Source organism: Clytia hemisphaerica, unplaced genomic scaffold (genome assembly GCF_902728285.1).
Source record: "Clytia hemisphaerica strain Z4C2 unplaced genomic scaffold, Clytia hemisphaerica genome assembly, whole genome shotgun sequence".
NCBI classification, from domain to species: Eukaryota; Metazoa; Cnidaria; class Hydrozoa; order Leptothecata; family Clytiidae; genus Clytia; species Clytia hemisphaerica.
In genome coordinates this window covers 393452-416548 of record NW_027103833.1, presented here as the reverse complement: position 1 = coordinate 416548, position 23097 = coordinate 393452, and the positions used below count along the sequence as shown (strand labels likewise).

The window sequence follows — 23097 nt, the reverse complement described above, 5'->3', positions numbered from 1 at the left end:
AACTTTCAAAATGAAAGTGAAGAATATTTGATTCGCATATTTTTCTGGTTTTATAATTTTATTTTTTGGGCAGTTTGAGCCAAAAGTTGTTTTTCACCAAGTTCGTATTTCTAGAGAAAAACTGATTTGGCACTTGATTTGCTTATAAAAATTATGTAATTTCATGATCAGTTTTTTTTTGCATTTTTGAGCCTGTTCTTATAAAATTTTTCTTATAGAAAAAAAATGTAGTCTGTTTCCGGAGCACTGTTTCAGTCTATGTTCTTGTCAATTTTTGACTTTTGAATTTGAGCTTTTATAGAGCTTTCTTATGAAAAAAATGACAAAAGCTGACATAGGCATCTATTACAATGTTTGTTGACAACGTATTAAATGGGCGTGACGTCAAAACTGTTTTTATTTCTCAAGCTCAGCTCAGCTTTAATAATATCTCTGTTTTCATTGATGAAGTCTGGGTAGGGTTTCGTATTGCGAAATATTTATTAACAAACGATAATAATGCGCCCTTTTCATCAATTTTTTTTGCCCAGATAAAAAGCGTTTTATTTTTAAATCGATAAATGATCCACCGGGTGATGCACGTACTGAATTTCTCAGAAATACAAGCTGTGATAAATTTACTTTAATTGTCCTATTATATTTGTTGACTGCATTCTCGGCAAGGCTACTAAAGTTATGACTGGGTATATTGTTTCTAAAATTTCAGTCAAATTATGCGTCATTGTTTATTTCAATAATGTTTTTAAATAAAAGTTTCTGATGGTGTAACAATTCCACATTGAAAGCCAGCAAACGTGATATGATCTTTTGAAAGCCAATGATTCCTATCTCAAGGAAGGCATTATCTCCAAAGTAAACTAATAATGGCCAAACATTTTCAAATTGGCGAATGGAACCCTTTTGAAGGGAACACAGTCAAAAATTGTGTGATATTTTTGGAAAGTCAAAAAATTGCTCTTTTTGGTAAATTTAGAATAAAATCATAAATAATCATTTTTAGGCTTTGAAATTTTACACCCAGGGTCGGTGTCTTAGCACGGTATTGTCATAAATTTTTTGGAAGATTTTATTGGGTATTTTTGAGGTTACCATCATTTTTATAGGGTAACCTTTGAAACACCACATCTTTTAGTAAAAACTATTTTAACCTCTAAAAACTTGAGAGCATACTCTATACTGACATGGCAACACTTGGTCGAAAAAAGTGCGAAAAATATTGAAAATTTGGTGTGATTTTTGAGGTTACTTTTCGGTGGATTGTAGTAACCTCAAAAACCCATCAAAATTTGAATTTTAAAGATTCTGATTTCTTCTACTTCTAATAATCCATCTTGAGATGTGATTTAGTTTATGATTTGATGTTATAGTCATGCAAAACAAATAATATTGATCTTTGATTAATAGCCTTATTAGCTTTAGCTCAACACAGGGTTACAGTGAAAATGGTGCTTTTCTACAAGAGTAACCTTAAATATACAACCTTTTTGTTTATCAGTCATAATTTTCATGATTTAGCTTCTATTACCTTTATCAAACTAATTGCCAACAAAATATCCACTTTTTTTTAAGCCAATTATAAATAGGGATAAAGGGGTTTATGAAAATTGTGAATTGGTAACCTCAATTTAGCCCCAAAAATACGGCTTATATGAAATCCAAATTAGTTTTTGCTTAGAATGAGGCCTACTTGAGGCATATTTAAATTTTGAGCAATTTTGCTTCAGTAGGTATTGATTTATAAGCTTTAGAATGAGGTAACCTCATTTGGGTAACCTCACTTTAACCACATCATATTTCTAAGTATTACTCAGGATTGAAGTAACCTCTTAAATTCGTGTTTCTTCTAAAACAACGAGAAATTTCTATACTTGAGTTCTTCAAAGTTTTGATATGGTAACCTCAAAATTTCACCAGATATGGTATCAGATATGACAGAAGGTAGAAATGTCACAAAACCCCCTTTATTTTTGACTGTGTTCAAGGGCCGTAACTTTTGATCCAAGAGATACACGCTTTTTTTTAAGAATGGTGTAATCCATTTCATCATGGATATTCTTAACTTTTTTGGGAAAATCATCCTAAAATATTCTTACAGCATATTCTTAGGTTAGGGTCCTAATTCAGACTAGATTTAACATTTAGTACATACGTCTCAAGCATATGATGTCATTTTTGTGAAAGGTGTGAGCCTTACTTGGGGGTAATTGACAATTTATGATTGAAAATGCTCTAAAATTAGCATTCTTAGCTTGAATAGCAAAATTCCATGATGGTGATATTCTTAGCATATTCTTTGTTTTTTTGGCCATTTCATTATGGACATTCTTGTAAAGTGTATCTTATAAAAAAAAGCGTGTATTTAAGAAATCTGAAAACATATTTAATAGCAGAAAGGTTCAAAGTTTCAGAAAAGTCACAAAAGTAAAATCTTCATTTTTTTCATGTTCATTTTTATCTTTATTTTCGATTTTTTAAAACAGTTTGAAATCATCCACCTAGCACGATCTTTTCAACGAGGTATTACCTTTAAATATATATTTTCCTTCAAGAGCAATGGATTAAAATGTGTGGACTGGATTTTGTTCGAACATTATCTATTATTTATTGGACATGGCCCCCACATGGCCACTGTCGGTTAAATCAACAGTCGACTCTCTCTAATTCGAATCTCTCTTATTCGAATCTTTCTTTAAATTGAACTAGAATATTGGTCCCCTCAACTAGAAAGTAGTAAAAAATACTCTCTGTGATTTTATTCCTTCTCTAATTCGAATAAAAATCCCTGGTCCCTTGAGGATCGAATTAGAGAGAGTCAACTGTGTTCCGAACCAACCTTTCCACTTCGAAATAGTTTAAACTGCTTGCATCATTTCTAACGAACGAATACGATCGAATTCGTGCTTCGTATCTATCTACCAGTGGATTTTTAGAGGTCTCCGATTCAGACTAGAACAGGTTAAGTTCAGAGTATCTTCCAAAAATTTATATGCAGATTTGTTAAGGCAATGTTCGACCCACTCACATCTGAGAACTGAACTGTGATAAATATTTACTAATAAAATATTTCAGATTTTACAAACATGATTGTTACATTGGCTTTTAAAAATAAATTTTGTGATCAATCGATTTTTGCGAAAATAAGGTCAACGTGTCAAATAAAAAGGTTTTTGTCTAAGTAAATATTTCTCAGGATATATAGACAGGTTTGTAAAATATACACTCTTTTTCTGGAAATGAGAAACCTTCTAAAATTGTCTTTGAAAGGCTATCCACTAATTTATGTCCAAACCAATAATGTGGCTTATTTCTGAATTTTTAGAATTCGTTTTCCTACATATCGTTGACATTTAATATACTGTCTTGACGTCCATTCACAGTTTTTTTTAAAGCTTTATAACGGTCCGGGAAGCTAAGAATTGTTTTCGCAATAAGATCTAACGAAAATTGCGGTTATCTTACTTAATCTATACCCTATTTGAAAACCAAACTCTTCGGTTACATATATCTCAATATGATATTTGTTTAAACTGTAAAGTATCGATGGAAAATTCGTATAAGTTCACTTATAGAATTGCATCTAGATTAATCCTCTTAGTAACACCAGTGTCGCCTCAAATTCATATTCGTTTTATTTCATAAGACGATATTTAAAAGCGCTACTGTATAATTTCAAAAACACGAAAGTGTTGATTTTGCTGGCCAAGAAAGTTGTTTTCATACAAAGTAGAAACTGAACGCTTTATTCGGGACATGCTTTCGGGGTGGGGATGAGGTTTGCAAGGTGATGGATATGTCCAAACCAAAGTTCAAATAGTTTTTTTCAACCCTTTGATTGAGAAACTACTTTTCCCAATTTATGAGTAAAATTTTCAAATTTTAATCCTGTGAAGAAGTCGATTTATGTTATTTAGTAATTTTGGAACCCTTAAAGAGGCTCAATTGCCAAATTATGGTTTGTGTGAGAGACGTTCGAGGACGTAAAAAAGAGACCCATTTGGCTTGCATATACCTGACACCCATTTTGTCTAAGTATCCTCAGGACATTCTGTATCATTATAGCTCTCATGATTCAAAAAAATGAATTTTCAGTGGTTGACAATTGACAAACTTCTTCCATTAAGGCCATTTTTCACTTAATCCGACTTTACAAACTAAACAAATATTGGAGTTAGGGTATTAGTAATACGATGTTTAGACAAACGTCAGAAACCTCCCCTTAGTTCTGAGACAACATTTATTTTACTTACGCAGTCTTTACATACTTGAATTTTGTCATAAATCTAATATTGGAAGTCTGCCAAATGCTAAAAATTTCACAAATGGGAACATGTCCTGTCTATGTCTATCTGTCCTGTTTACCCCAGCAACACACACCGCCGTGTAGCCAGCTGGGATGTTCGATTCCTCTACAACGGCGGGCTTAAACTAAGATTGTGTTGCTTCAGCGTTATCAAATGATTTTTTATATTTGGCTTAGAGATATTTTTCATGGTCCTAAGAAACATTTCCAAAGTTTTTGACCCAATTATTTTCCAAAGCTGAGATATTCGGCTCAGAATTTTCAAATTTTTACTTGAAAGCAATAGAAATTCATTCTTAGTTGTACAAGTCTTTACGCATTTTTAGAGATTTCAAAGTCAAATATCTCAGCTTTGGAAAAAAATGGGTCAAAAGATACATAGGTGTCTCTCTGGATAAAAGGGATCTCTAAGCCAAATATCAAAAATCATCTGAAAATCCCTTGAAATTATTTACAATTGTTCTTCGACTTGACTTTCCTTTTCGTCGTAACTGTACTTCTTCTCCCTCGTAACGTTGGAAAGATACCTCGAATCATTTTTCTAATTCGTCCACAAAAAAACGTATAAAATATGGCATCAATAGAATATGCCATAACAAACAGTAAATTCAACACCACTTTCTGCCATGAAGGCTGTTCAGTATTTGTTAATGAGAAATACAAATAAATCATGTCTCCAACAATCCATGTTAAGATAAAAGACACGATAATAAACGTAGGTATCGTTAAAGCCTTGTTGATTTTTCGGTGATATAACGAGGCAGTCGCTTGATTCAATGATTTGACGATGGCTTTGAGACTTTGTTTGATTGAAATAAAACACGTGATCGAAACCATCAGAAACATTGCATCAGAAATGGTCCAAAAATATAACGTTAAATTATAGTTTAATTGGGATAGCGTTGTTTGTGTGATAAATAACATAACGGTTATTGATGAAGAGATTAAGGCTATCCCAAGATGCAATAGTTTTGTCCGAAATATAGTGATGTATAAATCGTAACGCATGTTCAAGCGGACGAATAAAAGCCGGTCTATCGTTAGTGCTGTCATAACCATATACAGTTGCGAGACTAAGAAACCTTGGCGAAAACATCGAATGTGAAACGATACCGTGTCTTTCTCTAAGAATTTTTCGACGATGCGCAACAGGTTGGTAAACATCTCGTTAAAACTCATTACTATTAAGTAGAGTCGTTGTATTTTGTTGAAATTCTGTTTATAACGTACTCTTAATAAAAGCGTTAAGCCAATACTGTGCAGAATGACTGGGATAGATCTTAATGTGACATCGGTAATGAAATAACCATCCATAGTGGTTTATCATATGTAAACTATCTCTGGATACAGTAGAACGAAATACAATCGCGAGATGGATAAACTGTCCTGGTTTGATAGTACCCAATGTCCTATTTGAATACGTAGACGGAAAGAAATCTTTGTCTCTGGGTCAGCAGCCGATTTCAAACAGGTTTCTTCAAGAAATGATTTATTGGGCCTTATGGTTCAAAAGTTGATAAACTCTGCTCTGGCCTCGAGACTAGCTGTCGTAAAAATAAGTTCTTTCAATGTTGAAGAATAAATCCAAAAAACAATCGAATCAATCACTTCTTGAAAAAAATGTGTTTGGAAGGGTTTTTTTTCACGCGTAGAAACTACGTTGAAAATTCGAATTTCATAATTTCAATAATAGTTTTGACGATATATAAATAGTCTCATTTTGAGGTTTGAAAAAGCCGTGAAATTTCTCAAATATGATTAGATTCATTTGGGAAAATTTGGAATCATGAAAAGACAGGTGAAATTAGAGGCTACAAATTTCACAACCTAGTCACACGAGTACAGTGAACTTTTTTTTTGAATTTATTACAAATAAATAGTTAAGAATAATATTACAACTTTTAAATATACTATAGACATGATTAAATTAGGAATAAATCCCGGAATAGAGATTGTTTTTTTATTTTAACCCTATCACTATCAATAAATACTATACTAGACTTTAAGGGACAGTTCAGAAAAGAGGGGCTTTTTTACGACCCCTTACACTAGCTACGAGATCATTTTCATATAACTGTTATCGGTGTAAATTATCATCAACTATTATTGACGACGCTATTCATTTGGGCATAATTGAGCATAAATCCAAAAAATAGTTTGCGGCCAATTTCATCATGAATATTCTTGGGATATTCTTATAAAGTATATTCTTATAAAAAAGCGTGTACTTTAGGCGTACAAACTTTCGCGCGATTTTCGCGAATTTTGGCCCTTTTCGCGAAAGTAAATGTCTTTAAAAATTCTAGGAAGGGCCATTCGCGAAAGTTTATGCTCGCGAAAAATTCTTGACAAAATAGAAAATCTGTAAAACTTCAAACTTTAAATGAAATGTAACTTTTTTTTTAATAAGTCAAAGGACAAATGTTTCAAGCCAATTCAAGAAGTATTTGTCCCTTTAAGCCATTTTTTCATGTGAAAATTCTCAATTTTACGTCTTGATTCGCGAAAGTTTATGCTCGCAAAAAATATTTTCCCGCTAAATTCGCGAAAGTAAATGTCGTGAATTTCGCGATTTTTCGTCCTCGCGAAAGTTTCTGCACGCGAAAGTTTGTACGCCTAAATGGCCCAGATAAATTACTGGTACTATCAAAAGCCATCAATACACGTTTTTTATAAGAATGAAATATATAAGAACATAAGGTTTTGATGGTGAAGATATTAAGAACTGGTTAAGAACATTTTAGGGCTTTGCGAACTCTAAAACACCCATTTTCTCAAGAAATTGCTCAAAAATACTCACATGAAAAAAAAAACTTTTTAAGAACATTTTTAGGCTTAAAATTCAAAAGGTTAAAAACATCCTTCAAAATATTTTCCAAAATTTTGGACCTTTCTTTCTTATAAACAACGTGTTAAAAATATTAAAAATATTAATCTTGTGCGATAATTTCCCGTGATATTTTTTCGTTAGATCAATAATAATGCTCCAAGTACTGATAGGTAATCGGTACAATTTGATCTCCGTTCGGCAAAATAACACCTGCGATAAAATAATCATCATAGTGTATTTCTCGTCCGATAATTTCCATGTAATATTTTTGGTTGGCTTGAAGTTGAATGGCGCTTGATTGACGGCTATCATAGAAATTAACCAAAAAATTAGCTCTTGTAAACCCATACCATGCAAAGATAATCTTTGAATCCCAGGCCTCTATCATGAAACTTTCACAAAAAGAACCTTTTTGTCTTCCCCCCTTCCCTCTTCTCTTCTTGTCCAGTTCCCTATTTCACCTTCTACTCTCCCCTTACCCTTCCCCAAGCTCTTCTTGTCCAGTTCCCTCTTTCACCTCCCCCCCTCCTCTTGCCCACTCCCCTCATTCACCTTCTACTCTCCCCTTCCCCTTCCCACACTCACCTCTCCCTCCCCTTTCCCCTTTCCCCTTCCCATCTTTCCTCCTTACTCTAACCTTCCATTTCCCCTTTTTCTTCTTCTCATCTTTTCTCCTTTTTCTCCTTCCAGTCTCCCCCTCCCTCTTTCCCCTTCTCGTCTCCCCTCCCACTCTTCCCCTTGTCATCTCACCCCTTCCCTCATTTCCCCCTTCTACTCTCTCCTTTGCACTTTTTCCCCTTCCTATTTTCCTATCTTCCCTCTTTTCACCTTCCCGTCTCCCCCTTCCCGCTTTTATTCATCCTATCTCCCCCCTTCGCCGCTTCTCCTCTTTTCTACTTCTCATCTTGCCCCTCTTCTTTTCTTCACTTTTTCACCTTCTCATCTGTCCCCTTCCCCACTTTTTTGCTTCATTCCCCTCTTCTCTCGTCTTCGAAACCCGAAAAAAATTTAAAGGAAAAGCTACTAACAAACCTGTAATCGGTTGTTCCAATTGCTATTAGGTTGTGGACGATTTCAAATTTGTCACTTTCTTGATCATTCAAAGATATGAAGAGTTTTGCATCGTCATCAGAAACCAAGATGAAACGATACAATCCATCAGACGGAGGTACAAAATACGTCTGTAAAATCATACCATAGTTTTCCAATAAACGATCGAAATTAAAAGATTCGAAGTTGTCATAACGCCCAATTCTTGAAGGCGTTTGGGCGTGCAAGGTATCCAAGTTTCCGATGAAGCCTTCATATAGCGAGACTTTCACTGCGCCAGCTGTTTTTGACAAAGAAAAGTAAAAAAATGACTTTTTCAATTTCTCAAGTTTCCTTGATAAGATTTAGAAAAAATACACGTTTTTATAAGAGCATCAAAATTTTTGAAGCCTTCGAATGTTTTTAACTTTTTGAGTTTCAAGCCTAAAAATTGTTCTTAACATGTTCTTAATTTCACCAATTTGTGAGTGTTTTTGCCAATTTCCCTAAGAAATCAGGTGTTTTAGAGTCCACAAAGCCTTCAAATGTTTCTAACTTATTCTTAACATTTTTGCCGTCGAAGCCTTATGTTCTAATATAGCTTGTTCTTATAAAAAACGTGTAATGACCTTTTCATCCAAGTTGCTATGCTGATGCTCATAGGAATATAAGTAGCTAAAAAATCTGGCTTTGACTCTTTTCTTTTTTATAAGAAGAAACTATTAAGAATACAAGCTGTGAACATTTCAAGGCTTTGTGGACTCTAAAATACCCAATTTCTTAAGAAATTGCTTTAAAAAACTAACAAAATAGTGATATTAAGAACATATTAAGAAAATTTTTCGGCTTAAAAATCAAAAAGTTAAGAACATCCAATGGCTTCAAAAAATAAGAAACTTTTACAAACCCTTTCTCGTAACGTTATGAACTGCCACAGTACACCTTTTCGACCGTAGTCGCGAGGTCAGGCGCTTGTCACTTTATTATTTAATCTACCACCCTAAACTCGATCCAATCCTTTTTTTACACTTTTCTATTGTCTTTAGATGTGAAAAGACTGGAACGGTTTTAGGGTGGTAAAATGGACAAAAAATTGCCCGCGCGGAAATTGACGGCTACGGACGAAAAGGTGTATTGTTAAGAGGAAAGGCAAACTTAAATACTTATATATCTACACCATTAAAACTACTCTCAAGCGGTCGATGAATAATTTTCTTACGTATGTTTGTGAAGTTGTTATATTCATGAGACAAAGTTGATGATGCGAATGGAGGTGAAGAAAGTTCCTGGTAAAAGTAATTGAGCATATGCACGTGTAGTTCTCTCATCATGTAACGCCCATCACTGATCTGGTATGTTCCGACTAGAAGAGAGAGAAAAAAAGTACTAGACCATGTTCACACGTTACCGTTCCGTTTCGCTCTGGTATGATTTTCGTTACGGATCGAGTGTGTTCATATTGGTTTCGGAACGTTTCGGAACAAGAAAACGGAGCAGTTCCGTTCCGATGAAAAAAGTGGAGCGAAATCATTTTGATCTGTTTTGCTTTGTAACGTCTTCTTTTTTGACGTTTCGAATTTTGACGTTCACACTTGTTTCGGAACCGTTTCGGAACGGAACGTAACGGAATTGTAACGTCTGAACATGGTCTTAAAAAAGAAAACACAGGTTGCAAAATTATATCAATGCAGTCAAAAATATGCAATTACTCGAAAAAGTTCACGTGATTTTGTTCCCATGTTACTTGCTTTACAACTTACAGCTGATAACTTTATTAATGTCAATAAATTCGAACCAATCAGAAATAGATGTAACTGCCGATTTTTAAGATTTTGAGATTTGACAGGGTTTTAGGTGGATCACTGGCGGATTTAAGACAATAGAGAGCAATTACGTCGGAAACATACGAAGGAGTGCAACGCTCGTTCAAAGACAATTAAATTACAATTACAAATCTCTTCCCCTGGTATGATGATAAAATTTGGTATACATGTGGCTAATAAGGTAATATTAAATGTTAAAAGTTACAGAGTATCAAATAAAACTTTATGTAGCTATTAGCAAAAAAGCTGATAAAAATAGGGTTAAGGGTATGTTTTTCAAGATAGCAGATATGTATGCACTACAGGGTGTCCCTAATTAAAGTATCGAGTTTGAACATGCGATTGAGTAGAAAAGTTTGTGTGTGTTATCGCTAAAATATAAGAACGTTCTCCATCACACAGGCTTATTACAACAGGTACAGTATGTGGCCCCCAAAACGGTGATCAAATTTGAAATTTCTCTCAAATCTAGAGGAAAATAGATTTTACAAAAATTTTTGCTGCATGAAAACCTTTAACATCTCTACTTTATTTCCTGGAAGTTCTTTTTCAAAATTTTCAATTTCAACAATATTTTTCAATCGCTTAAAGATAGGTAGCTTTTTTCTAATGGCCCCCAAAACGGAGGTTTGAAATTTTAGCGATTTCTCGAGATATCTCTAAGATATGAATACAAAATTTTGACCATAGTTTTGAAATATGATTTATAGGGTTTTGGGCATAAATTTATTTGATAAAATTTTTACAGTATATCCCTGGTTGTCAAAATGCAGGTTTGGGGCCCCCAAAATGGAGGTGTAGTTAAAATCAAATTATTAAGCCCAGTGGTAATAGCGGGAAAAACTATGAACATATTTGTGTTTTCCCTTAAATTTACGACCCGATGGATGGAAAATTTATGATTTTTATGAAATATTTCAAGATTTTCGATATTGAAAAGTCCAAACTGAAAATTTAGAAATTTTCGAAATGACAATTTTGATTTGACAACGTCTTAATCAGGTTTTTGAAAACAAATCTCTTTTGAAAATAGTTCCATTCATGTATGGAATAAGCTGTGAAAATTTTAGAAAAAAAGCTTAACTGATACTGAAAATATTAAGCTTTAAAGATATTTTTCTCCTAAATTTTGCAAAAAAATGACAGAATTTGCCGTTTTTGCTGATTCAGAGAAAATTTTTATATATAATGTTAATTTTTTGTTATAAACTATTCACTCAAGGTGATAGGAATAGAATTCCAAGATTTTTTTCTTTTTCTCATATTTAGAATTTTCGGTTTTGGCAATGCTGATTCTAGGGCTCCAAAATAATGGTTGACCTTCAAGATGCTATATCTTTTACCCAGCCTCTAAAGTCACAGATGTATTTGCATTTTCTGAACGGCATTAGGTGTAGAAAGTTTCCTATACCCCGTTTTCATAACTTATTTTCAATATCCAAGGAGCTAGAGTGAGTTATATGCAATCTTTATCTAATTTTGGTGTTACAATATTTCCTTTAGACGCAAATATGTTATTTTGAATCTGTCTCAAACCAGCAAAAACATGCTCATTTTTAAGTATAACCATCATTCTTTTAAAATAAACAAAAATCGTTTAATTCTGATAAATCTACAAGTCAGAATCTTCATTTTAATGAAAACCTCCGCTTTGGGGGCCGTCTCCGTTTTGGGGGCCATATACTGTAGTTACAACGTATAAATTAATTGTAATGACAAAGAAAAAAGAGGGAGAGCTTAAAAAACAATTTTGTGAACTCGCACATAAAACTTTCTACTCATAGTTGTGTTTCGACTCGATACTTTAATTAGGGACACCCTGTATAAGGATATGAATTTCACCGATTTAGGGTGCAATTCTAAAAGCCATTTTTTGCTGCATAATTCAGACATAGTAGAAATAAAGCAAAAAGTAATGGAGGGAACAATTTTAGTTTAGTTTCTACAAACTAAATCCCGTAACAACATTCGTATTCTCATAATACGCTTGTATTACATGCATTATAAACGACTTCAGTCTATGTATTATATATATTTATTTATTTATTCACTTCATTGTAATACACAAGGGCAATATTCATGATTAATATCTGTGGTCGCATGCCCAAACCTTCCGTTAGTGTAGTAGTTGGTGGATCCCAACACACTAGCAATTTGGAGATGTATTTCTCCCAATTCACCGTCTCTGATCAGTCAGTAGACAAGAATTCACTTCCAGCTCTACCGAGTGGCAGTTGAGCCCCTAAATACCCGCGAATGGCATGGTTGTGAGTTCGAGTCTTTATGATATAGAGTGGAGCCTATGCTGACAAAGTAAATAAACAAAAGATATTCTCAAAGATTTGTGATTCCTTGGTGGCGCCAACAGAAGAGATAGTTGTTTTTTCTTTTGTTTTAAATTGTTGTGTAAGCAAATGGCAAGAATTTCATAATTTTTCATGAATTTTCATGATTTCCATAAACGTTAGATGAACGTCGAAAAACATCGGCTGCGATTGCTCTATTCAGGATATTCACCCCTGCAATCAATGTCTTATAATATTACGTCATTTTCAGATCGTCTTATTCATGATATTCATGACGTAACGTTTTCTATGGAAAGATCCCGGTTTTAGCCAGCAGTGGCAAATTTAACTAGACAAAAGTTGTATAAAATCTGCCACTACTGGCAAAAGCCGGGGTCTTTCCGTAGAAAACATTACGTCATGAATATCATGGATTGGTTGCAAATAATATACGTAAAACAAGACAAGCTACTATTTTTGTGCGAAGTCATTGCAAGGGTCTATATTTTGTATTTGCTGATTTTCATATATTCTGACATGGTACAGCTAAAAAAAAGCTCTACAATCATGGTCGAAATCTATTGAGAATTAAGCTTATTTCTTCGTTTTTCGAAATTTGGAGTTGGGGCGAGAAAATCGATTTTCTTAAATTTAATCGATTATATTTTTATTATAGAAGTATATTTCGCAGGTCCATTGACCTCTATGAAACAATCTCATTTAAATTTACAGTTTATCTTTATAATGTAACAAAGTTCTTATTCTTATTGTACAAGTACTTTTTTCATATAAAGTCGAGTTCTTGGGCTTCCACGGACTTTCCACTGGAAGCTGTCATCGTTCTTCTTCATATTTCGTTCTTTTGCCTTTTGGCACCATTCCTTAACGAGGTTTCGTTCGTTTTTTGACAGATCGTCTGTTGCTTTAAATTCGTAACGGCGTCTTGAATTGCAGATCCCCTTTAGCACCTTTTCTTTATCTTCCTCACTTTGAAATGTAAGTTTCAATGGACGGTAATGTTTTTTCTCTTCGTTTTCAAGTGTTAGGGTACCGATTCTTTCTGATATTTTTACCTTGATTTCTCCTATATTCAGTTTTGAAATTACATGTTTTTCTATGTAGTCGATATCTTTCTTATCCGCTATCTCTTTCGTGTCTTCCGTAGTTTCATATAGATGATGTATCATGAGATTACACGAAGTCGCTTCAATCCATTTTTTATCCTTAGTTTCTTTTTCAAGGAAACGCTTTATCGTTTTCGTTTGCGACTGAAGATGTTTCTTTGTTATTTCTGAATAACTTGATTTTTCACAAGCAATTTCATTCACAGACGGAGATTTCTTGTTTGCGATTTTATTTATTTTGCCTTCCAGCACGTCAATTCTTTTATTGAAGGTGTTTTCAATTTCTGCGACTGCTTTATTCACATTGTTAGTTGACACTTTAGCCTTCAAATTTGAAATGTCCTCCCGTTGTGCTTTTATTATGTTCTCACATGCATCGATATCTTTTTGTAAATCTCCAACAGACTTGAAGTTCAATTTCTTTTTCAATTCTGGTGTTATGATCACACAGCTCATGCATTGATAGCTTCTAGATTTGTGTTGAAGATAAAGCTGGATTTGATAAGGAGGAAGCTCAGAGCAAGCCAAATGAACTCGACGTTCGCATTTCTTGCATTGTAAAGTGTCCTTTTTATTTTTGTTTGCATGGATGAGGCAGCTTGATGGGGTACAATAACCAATTTCCTCGGATTTTCGTTCGTATATTTTTCCAGTTATTTCCGCCATATTGTGCACATTTTTTGCTGCTCTCGCGATGCGACTGTATTTGACGTCAAATAAAATTGAATTGATTGTTTTAATTTGGCTCGGGTTTATAGACTTCCAGGCTATATTATGAGCCTTATTGGACCATTTTTGAACTTTTGGATCAAAAGTCTTGAGTCTCATGTTAAAACTCAGAGTTAAAACTCTACCCTTTCAACCTAAGTTAGAGGGCTTCCAAATCGATTGTGGCTATAAGATTTCGCGGGAATTTACCTTTTTGCTCAAATATTACAACCATGATTGTAAATCTTCAACATCTGACAGGTTTTAGATTAAGGAATTTCGCGTCAAGGATTTTGTAGTGGGAGGGCTTGTCCAACTAATATATTTTCAGGGTAACAGGCAAAGTTAGTTGAGCCCGAATGCGGATGCAGCATATCAAAGGCTAGACTGGAGTAGTTCATAATGCGTGTAATACAGAAGTATAGGCGTTATATGATAATACGATTATTGTTACAGGATTTAGTGTGTATAAAATCTAGAATGTGTAAAAATTGTTCCGTCCTTTACTTTTTGTTTATTTCTATTATGTATGAATTAGTCGTCCAGCTTGCTAGACGAATCAAAGGCCGAACTATCGTTCCTCTCCGATTGAAAATTTGTTCGCTCTTTAAGATGTTGAGCGTGGGCGGCCGCAAATCCACCATTAGAATATGAGATTGCTTTCACTTACATCCTGTGCGCTTGAAAGTTTCTTTCTCTGCTTCATCCTCGGTCGGCATCAAATGTTGCGACACGTCCCAGCGATAATAATAATTATGACTAGCCATCCTTTAAGTAGATAAAAACATTAATACAATAACGACCGGTTAGTGAGGGCTGTACTGAGAAATATTGCCCGAGGTCAAGTAACGACCGAGCTTGCGAGGTTGTTGCGTTGACCGAGGGCAATATTTTCAGTACAGCCCGAAAAAACCCGGTCATTATTGTATTTGTTAACCGTTTCCTTCAACTTTGATTGATTTTTAGCGCTTTATCCAGGAAAAATAGCGAAATAAAGCAGAAAAAACAAGCGAAAAGAGATAGAAAATTGCTATAATTTCTGACGTCAGAAATAAAAAATGAGAGAAATGATGTCAACGCATTGTTCATTTTCCTTTGAAAAAGTGACGTCACAATGAATTTTCCTAACGACGGGCAACTCTGGACAATGTAGGCCCGTCGTCATGCGAAAAGAACCAATTGCATTGCGCAAAAAGCCATGTAGCCCGCTTCGAAAAAGTAACCGGTTAACAATATAAAAAAATACCCAATTAACACCGATAAACATTGCCTTTCCAACATTGGGCTTTTGCAGGGGTGGAGGATATAACCATATTTTTGGAAATTTACCCCCCGGACATTGTGACTTTTGACCCCCCCCGGACAACAAGTCTAACCCCCCGGACAAGCATTAGTTAATCCCATTGAAAATCAAATTAACCTCAAACAGAGCTAAATTGCCCCGAAACAGAGCAAGTTTACCCCCCTCCCCCCGGAAAAGGCAAATTTTTCCGGACACTAAGGGCAGAAGGTTTCGTGAGACCAAATAGTCGCGAAATTTCGCGGATTTAAGTTTCGCGAGACCGAAAAGTCGCGAAATTTCGCGGATTTAAGTTTCGCGATTTTTACTTTTTGAAGAAAATTTACGGAAGAAACTTTCGCGGTTTTTTGCGAATGTTCAATTTTAGTAGCAATAACTTTCCAGAGTGGCTAGGGAAAGTGAATAAAAAACTATTTCAAATCTAATTTTTTTCTTCAATCGAAAGAGTGATATGCTAATAAATGAAAAATAAACTATTTGCACTTCTTCCTCCCATTCCGAATCCAATTCACTGCGATAATATCGATAATATCGACTCTCCTCGGCTTTTAAAACTTGGAAAAAACTTTCGCGATTTTTAAGAAAATTTCATTTTTCGCGAAATTAACTTTCGCAAATTTCTTGTTTAATTTCTTACCTGGCAGAAACTTTCGCGAAAAATGCCAAAAACACGAAAAACGGGAAAGTTTCTGCCCGCGAAAGTTTCTGCCCTTAAAGTATATCCTCCACCCCCACCCCCTCCCGATGTACGGACATTTTCTGAAGAGCCTGTTGAGTTTAAACCCTCGAAAGGGCTAACATAGGGATCTTCAACCTTTGTCGAGCAAGAAAAAGTGAAGCCTATAACGATTTGCACCGGATTTAGAATGATGGGTTGAATTTATCCATTTCTTTGTCTTCAAGCTTGTCTGATGGCTTCAAAACATTTTATACAAGATATGGAGTGATAGAACTTACTTAAAGAATTGATGGGGACGAAAATGATGGTTTCAAAACATTTCATACAATGCATGGAATGATAGAACTTACTTAAAGAATTGATAGGGACGAAATTATGGTTTCAAAACATTTCATACAAGGCATGGAATGATAGAACTTTCTTAAAGAATTGATAGGGACGAAATAATGGTTTCAAAAGATTTCATACAAGGCATAGAATGATAGAACTTACTTAAGGAATTGATAGAGGGGCAAAATGATGGTTTCAACATTTCAAGCAAGGCAAGGAATGGTAAAACTTACTTAGAGAATTCATAGAGACGAAATGCTGGTTTCAACACATTTTATACAAGATATGGGATGATAGAACTTACTTTTAAAGAATTGATAGGGACGAAAATGATGGTTTCAACACATTTCATACAATGCATGAAATGATAGAACTTTCTTAAAGAATTGATAGGGACGAAATGATGGTTTCAAAAGATTTCATACAAGGCGCATAGAATGATAGAACTTACTTAAAGAATTGATAGGGACGAAATGATGGTTTCAAAAGATTTCATACAAGGCATAGAATGATAGAACTTACTTAAGGAATTGATAGAGGGGCAAAATGATGGTTTCAACACATTTCAAGCAAGGCAAGGAATGGTAAAACTTAGTTAGAGAATTCATAGAGACGAAATGATGGCTTCAAAACATGCTCACGGAATGAAGACCAATCATCGTATTCATGAAATCTATTCTCAAATTCTAAATTGTTATCGTCTTGGGTTAGGTCGCCAGAATTCACTTATGGTCGTGGTATGTTTAAAGCCTTGAAGGCTGTTGATCTTGATAGATTTAATTGGTCTGGTCTTGCTCTTGATCGTAATTCTTGGAAAAATGTGATTGATGGGTTATAGTGTGTCTAATATTTTTAGTTTTTCTTACATACACTATTTATTTTATTTGTCATAGCGCTGTGATTTCCTAGATTTATTTACTTTTATATATAGTTATTTTTCTAGCTAACTAACTTACTTAAAAAATTGTTAGAGGGACGAAATGATGGTTTCAAAACATTTCATACAAGGCATGGAATGATAGAACTTACCTAAAGAATTGATAGGGACGAAAATGATGGTTTCAAAACACTTCATACAAAGCATGGAATGATAAAACTTACTTAAAGAATTGCCAGGAACGATATAATGGTTTTAACACATGCGTTATACGATTGTAAGCGTAGGTTGTGCCATAACCGCCATAACAATTACGTCGATAGAAGCCGTACCAATTATCTTTATCATCGGCCATGCATTTACCATCTCCGGCTACGATCTGAGTATATTCTAAATGCAATAAAACAAAATTTGCGGTTTTTAGTGAAATTTAATGATTCTAAAATCCATGATTTAAAAACCCGGGATTATCAAATATTTGTATAGTCAATAGATGAAGCTCCTTTTAACAACCCCTTCTCACAGACCCGGTAGGATTTTTTCAGGCAGGGGGGGGGGGGTAAAAATAACGGACCGAAACTCGATGGGACAAATATTCCCAATTGTTTTATGGCTTGGGATTTGAATTCCATTGTTTTCAAAAAAATTCAGTGGGGATGGGAAAAATAGCATATTTTTTTGCAGTGATGATTGACTTATTCAGCTATTTTCAGTGGGGACGATATTTTGGCCAATTTTTTCAATGGGAAGGGGTCCCAGGAGGGTTGGTACTCTGGGAGAAAACTCATAAAATGGGGGTCAATATTAAGTGTTTCTGGGATATTTTTCCCAAAAATCCCTAGGAAAATAATGAAGGTTTTGGCACTTTTTTATAAAAAAGTCATAAAATTTCATAATATGGGTCGTGGGGGGTCATTATAAAATGCAATTGGGGCGAAAATTGCAAAGTGACCCCCTACAATTAGGCACAGAAGAGTAGTGTTGGGGATAGATGGCTTTAAGCAGATTTTTCCAAAATTGACTTAGAATGCTAAGCAACCTTATGAACAAGTGGCTTCGAAAAAATAATTTACTCTCTCTTATTCGATCTTCAAAGGACCGAAAAAAACATTCTTTGAATCAGGGAAATATTCGAATTACAGACAGTATCAGTAGTAACATTACTTTACGATTGAGGGCTCGATAGTCTCAGTTTGAATTACTGAAGATTCGAATTAGGGAGAGTGGTCAAAAAATATCTACTAGGAGGGGGGGCTTTCAAATTTTTACCACCCTTAGGGGAGGGTCTCAAAAAATTTTTATGTCTTTACTGGGTTTTCTATATTAAGAGGGGGTGTCGAAAATATAATGACTGGTTAGGGAAAAGGGCTTGAATATTTTTTTGAGGATATCAAGGGAGGGGTGCGAATTTGTTTTGGAATATATTTCGAAAGTATCCTCCAGCCCCACCCTAGTAGATACTTTCTAACCATTCCCTTATAGCGTTTGGTTATCTTACCAACGTGTTCTTGACAGGGGACATAAACCGAACCTCCTCCAATGCTTATCCTGATGGTTTGATCGAACGAGGCTGAGGATAATGATAAACCCATGGATGGATTTTGCTGCAGTATTTTCCTTGCATGATCGCAGCCAGTAAAAACGCCTACATATAAGAAGGAAATGGTTACCTTAAGAGAAGAAATTTTCGCCAAAAATATTTGCCCCTTTTTCGCGTAATTTTTTCCGCGAATTAAGTCTTATGCCATTAATTCGTGAAAACTTCTTCCGCGAAATACGAAATTTTCGAGACCTTAATTCGCGAAAAATATCTTCCGCGAAAATTTCTTCTCACCAAAATTTCTTCCCTTAAGGTATCATTTTAAAAATTCTCCTTTATACAAGATGATACAAGTTCAGGTTGACGCAGTTGTCTAATCATTGTATTAATATTGTCAACCAATACACCATGAATTATAAACGACTCCAGTCTATCGGCCTTCGAAAGGCTAAACGTACACGTTTTATCTATAAGAACATCCAAAATTTTTGAATCCTTTCGGATGTTCTTAACTTTTTGAGTTTTAAGCCTAAAAATGTTCTTAACATGTTCTTATGTTATATTCTTCTTTTTGTCCATTTTCCGAAGCTATCGAAAGAAGAAATGGAAAGCTCTTACCATCATATGCTGTACATTCAGGTAGTCTGTATAAAGACGGGGTGCAAGTCTCTCTTACTCCAGATAGACATGAATCTCGGCAATACTCCTCAGAACAGGTATCCGAAATGTATGAAATTATCTGAATAATAGAAAAGCATTTATTTATATCATGAATTTCGCCCTTATGTATTACAATGAAGTGAGTATATTTGCTCTCATGTTGTCTAGAACAAGCCACCGCCGTCTGCGGGCATTTGCTCTACCATTGAGCTACGGGTCCATGGGGAACCTGAAGTGAATTCTTGTCTACTGACTGGACAGAGACAGTGAATCGGGAGAAATTCATCTCCAAATTCATTCATATATTATCAAAGTCATCAAAGACCTCAAAGTCTCCATAACTCGAACCGGCAAAGCTGGATACAAATTTGTTCGAGTTAAGGAAATTTCGAGTTGTGGAGTTTTAGGTTAGGTGATGTTAACTGGAGGGACGGGAAAAATTGTTCAAGTTAAGGAGTTCTAGAGGTTTGACTTAAAGGAACATTAAAGTAGTAAAATGTAAACATTGTGCGAACCACGTGTCATTGAAGAGAACAATTAAAACCACGTGTCCAAAACAAACTTGTAAAACAATTGAACAATCAAAATTAGCCATTTCTTGGTTTGATATTTTATTTTGACATGTGACATTTGTTTTGATTTTGTATCCGCTGCATACAGTTTGTTTACAAATTTCGCAAGTACTGTTATGTCCCTTTAAAGAGACTCTTCTTTATTATTTGAACTCCGAGTTTCTAATGGAGGAAGGAGGCGCGTGGTAGCGTAGGTGTCACAACTCAAAAGTGTCAAGGGTCAGCCATAAGGGTTCCCGGTTCAAATCTCTACCCATTCCCATTATTTTTACATTCAGTGTACAGTTTGTCGAGTCGGTCTGTCGTAGACCCCGTGTGAATGATCGAACTTTTAGCCGAGAGGTTTAATACGAAAAACTGTGTTCAAGATTTGATTTAATTTTTATTGATTTTTTATTTACGTAAAATTGTGTTTGAGATATTGACTTTGTTTTAAATTTTGCACACTTGATTCTTTAGCGAATCCCTGGAGATGATTTTTTAATTTTTTCAAAGTTTTCATTTAATAAGGGCGCGGTCACGAGTATAAAACGAGGATAAAAACGTTGGGACAGACTGGAGACTTCAAAAATGGTCCGATTTGACTTAAAGTTTGCACACTTGATGCTTGGCCTAATCCCTGTGAGTCACTATTTTTCAAAATTTAGATTTTTAAGGGTGTTGCCACTAGTTTTAGCCCCGAAACGAGGCTAAAAGCTTTCAGACAAAATGAAGACTTCAAAAATGGTCCCATTTGGCTTAAATTCTTTTTTTTTCATCAACTTTACAATTTGGTCAGCAAGTGACATTAAAGATACTGAAGTTGAGCCAGTGCGGTGGATATAGGAATTTCGAATTTTTCAGAAACATACTTTTTCTTGGGCGTTTATTTTGCCAGGACTCCATCCTTCAAAAATGAGTCTTGAAAGCACTTCATTGACCAAAATCTCTTTGAAAAACATACAGCGTTTCTCTTTTTCGTGATGTGCAAACATTTCACAATTTGCGTGATTCGAACATCCGGTAAAACAATCTCGCAATGTAGCGATATTTGCTTGGTTGCCTGAGATCTTGCTTGCGATTAAAATACTGTGTCTTCGCAGCTTGGACGCCATCTTGGTGGAGCATGACGTGTCTTTCTTGAATTTGAGCTCTTGACTTTCTACTGAGCCCAGCAAAATACTGAAAATAATACCAAAAATATGTCAAAATACATTATTTATTAGGTCGTTTATAGATAACAGATTTGCTGAAAATTCATTATAAACTACCTTTAGGAACGAGGCTGAAAAATTATGATTAAAAACAACGAGACTTAAAAGGACATAAAAGTATTGACAAAATTTGTAAACAAACCGTTTGCAGCGAGATACAAAATCAAAACAAATGTCACATGTCAATATAAAAAATAAAAACAAATGAGGCTGATTTTGATTGTTTCAATTGTTTTACAAGTTTGTTTTGGACACGTGATTTTAATTGTTCTCTTTAATGACACGTAGTTCGCGCAATGTTTACATTTTACTAATTTTATGTCCCTTTATGGTCCCTTTAAGCTTAAAGTTATAACAAATTACCTTAAGGGAACTTATTTTGGCGAATGACAGCGTAAATTTGTTCTATTTTGCCTTATCTTGAGCAACTTTGATGAATTTTAGGGTTCATTTGGGCAAAAAAACAAAAAAAATTAATTTTGGCGGGAACTTATTTTGGCGAGTGAGCAAAATATCTAATTTTGGCGGGAACTAATTTTGGTGAATTTCGTCTAAATTCGCCAAATCCACCAAAATTAGTTCCCGCCAAAATTATTTCCCTTAAGGGTATAAGGTAAAATTACATAACTACCCAGAAAAAAAAATGGTAAAGAGATAATGAAATTTAGCACAGAGGTCCAGCCAGGTTCAGAAAGATATTTTGTGTCACGAGAAAAAATCACCCCAGGAAGACGGTCACACCCTGAAATCCATTATACACATGATTGCGGATATAGTACTTTTTTCATTTTTCTTTAAAAAAGCTACCAAAGGGGACCCTCTGGAGAAGAAAAACTTCATATCCGCCGTCGTGACCAAATTTTTACGCTAAAGGACCCTTGGAGAGACGATATTTTTACTTTTCAGGGTTTGCATACCCTTAATAAAAGGACCCAAAAAAGGGGAAAATCCCGACCTTTAGAAAAACTTGTTAAACTTTTTGTTGTTTTTGTATCTCTTACGTTTGATCATAGTATAAGAAAGCCGCGGCTGGAATGATAACATTTGATTTTCTGTTGTTCTATCTCTGTCGTATTTGATGACTATTTTTTGATCAAGAGATCAGTAATGTAGCATCTTAAATGGTAAATTTTATTGGTTTGTCGTTAATACTTATTTCTCAGTGCGTTTTAGACATTAATGATATGCCCTTGATAATACACTTGCATTATAAAATCATTGTAAAGGAAAAATCAACACTAAGAAATTTAAACAAGCACAAAATGGCTGGGCTGAAAGAACTCAAAAATTAATGAGGTGCCTCGAAATGCCTTCACAATATTTCAGTAAAATCTTTTTAGAAATCAATGAAAAAGTACATCAAGATAATACTGTGAAAATTTCAAGCCAGCAATTTCAAAATTTATCCTTTAAACTGACAGGAAAGTTGTCATCTTGAATATAGTTCTTATAATTTCAATTTTGGCGAAAAACTATTGTTTCCACAAAATACCCCTAAAATATGTCCAAAATTAGTTCAAGTGTTCTATTGGGTACAGATTCAAAGATATCTAGCAACAAAAAAACTTTTTGTGAAGGAAAATAAGAGAAAAATTTCAAAAACTATCTACCAATAATAAACTGAGCATCTTGATGTTCTTATAAAGCTCGGAGACAGAGATGGAACAGCAATAAACTGAAAAGACAATGCAGTACATATTCCAGCCGCGGCTTTCTTATACTATGGTTTGATAAACGTTGAATTGACGTTCAGTCAGTACAAGTAGTGAACAGTAAAAAAAACAAATCAAATATCTACCTGCATATCAAAATTGAAAATTTCATCATCATCCTCTTCAAAACTTTAT

General features: G+C 34.6%; 1 protein-coding gene across 1 annotated transcript; it reads right to left on the bottom strand.

Annotated features, from left to right (window-relative positions):
- Window positions 1-7056: 7056 nt before the first annotated feature.
- On the bottom strand, window positions 7057-23089 carry LOC136806876 (uncharacterized). The gene is made up of 9 exons (XM_067063453.1): window positions 23049-23089; window positions 20909-21218; window positions 19444-19564; window positions 18784-18930; window positions 17510-17675; window positions 14770-14867; window positions 9379-9522; window positions 8163-8460; window positions 7057-7435 (listed from the first exon to the last, which is right to left on the bottom strand). The coding sequence occupies exons 1-9, from the start codon at window positions 23078-23080 to the stop codon at window positions 7273-7275; spliced, it is 1479 nt and encodes a 492-aa protein (XP_066919554.1). The 5' UTR covers window positions 23081-23089; the 3' UTR covers window positions 7057-7272.
- Window positions 23090-23097: the final 8 nt, after the last annotated feature.